The sequence below is a fragment of the Nannospalax galili genome, unplaced genomic scaffold (genome assembly GCF_000622305.1).
Source record: "Nannospalax galili isolate Female #2095 unplaced genomic scaffold, S.galili_v1.0 scaffold186, whole genome shotgun sequence".
NCBI lineage: Eukaryota > Metazoa > Chordata > Mammalia > Rodentia > Spalacidae > Nannospalax > Nannospalax galili.
Window position 1 is genome coordinate 1,819,483 of NW_008358774.1, and position 1,433 is coordinate 1,820,915.

The following is a 1,433-nucleotide window of genomic DNA, read 5'->3' on the forward strand; positions in this document are numbered from 1 at the left end:
CCTGCCTCTGCCTCCTAAGTGCTGGGATTAAAGGCGTGCACAACCACACCTGGTCTGACTTGGCAATTTGTATTCAGCATCTCACAGTCAAGTTGTCACTCAGTTTGTCTCCCCATTAGGAGTGGAAATCCCTCAAAGCAGGATGTATGTGTTTGATAATTTTGTATGCATATGTTCCGTACTCAATAAATGTTTACAGAAATTATGATAAAATGAATTTATAATGACATATTTCATCTTTCCTTAAAGAAACATTTCAGGCAGCACTAAGTGGACTCAATGGATTTGAAAGAAAAAAGGGAGGACATTAAATTAGGAGGGAAAAGTGGTGGTGGATAAGGGGATGAATTAGAGGGGAGGGAATGGGAGTGGATTTGATCAAAACACATTATATGCATGTATAGAATCCTTAACAAAAAAGAAATCAAGTAAACATTTCAGCTGGGGAAACACCTGAGTGGGTGAAGTGCTTGTCATAAAAGCAGAAAGAACTGACTTTGGATCCGCAGCACCCATGTAAAAGCCAGGCCTGGCAGCATGTGCCTGTAACCATAGCCCTGGGGGCTTACAGGGGGCATTTTAATCACAATCACCAACCTAGGTTGACCTTGTAGTAAATCAAATAACTGAACACGACTAACCCTGTATTGAGAATATCTTTAAATAATTTTCCTTCTCAAATAATGAACAGTGACATGTTGTTTTGTTCTGGAAGCATTCGGAAAGCAGCCCTAAAATAGATGTACTCTTTCTTCTGTTTACAGCTTACTCTCTACTCAGGAAGGTTTGAAGAGTTCCAGAGTACACTGACAAAAAGCAATGAAGTGTTTGCCACTTTCAAACAGGAAATGGATAAAGTAAGTATTATTTATTCATGAGATACTGACATTTTCCATTTTGACAGGCAATTCTCCTTTGGGTTCAGTTTTCTCTTGCTAAAATATTTCAGTCCATTTCGTGAAGCAATGAGATTGTTATAGACAGGGATAAGATTTGGGGTGGATTTTTTTTTGTAAATATTCAGAAAACTAATCTTATCAAGAGCCAAAAATGCTAGGGTCCATTTTCACTAAATAGAACAATGTTTTTCTTCCCCATAGCTACATTTTTAAAGAGTTGTTAATCTGAAGTTCGTTTATGAATGTCAATTAACCTGAGAATTCCCTGGTAATTAAAAAAAAAAAAGCCTGCTATGTGTGTTTGTGTAACTCTAAATGTGGTCTCATCCATTTGTCAAATCATTAAAGTTAACCTCTCAACTTAAAAGTTTACTAATGTCTAATCTGCCGGGCATGGTGGTGCACACCTTTAATACCAGCACTCAGGAGGTAGAGGCAAGTGGATCTCTGTGAGTTCAAGGCCACAGCCTGGTCTACATAGTGAGTTCAGGACAGCTGGGGCAACAGGGAGACCCTGTCTTAAAAAGACCAAAA

General features: G+C 38.5%; 1 protein-coding gene across 2 annotated transcripts in view; it reads left to right on the top strand.

Moving 5' to 3' along the window:
* Positions 1-1,433, top strand: part of Txlnb (taxilin beta) — a 68,521-nt gene that overhangs the window by 63,082 nt on the left and 4,006 nt on the right. For both annotated transcript variants that reach the window (XM_008822133.2, XM_029558133.1), the window contains exon 8: positions 765-857. In XM_008822133.2, coding sequence (XP_008820355.1) covers positions 765-857 — 93 coding nt within the window. The remainder of the gene's footprint in view (positions 1-764; positions 858-1,433) is intronic.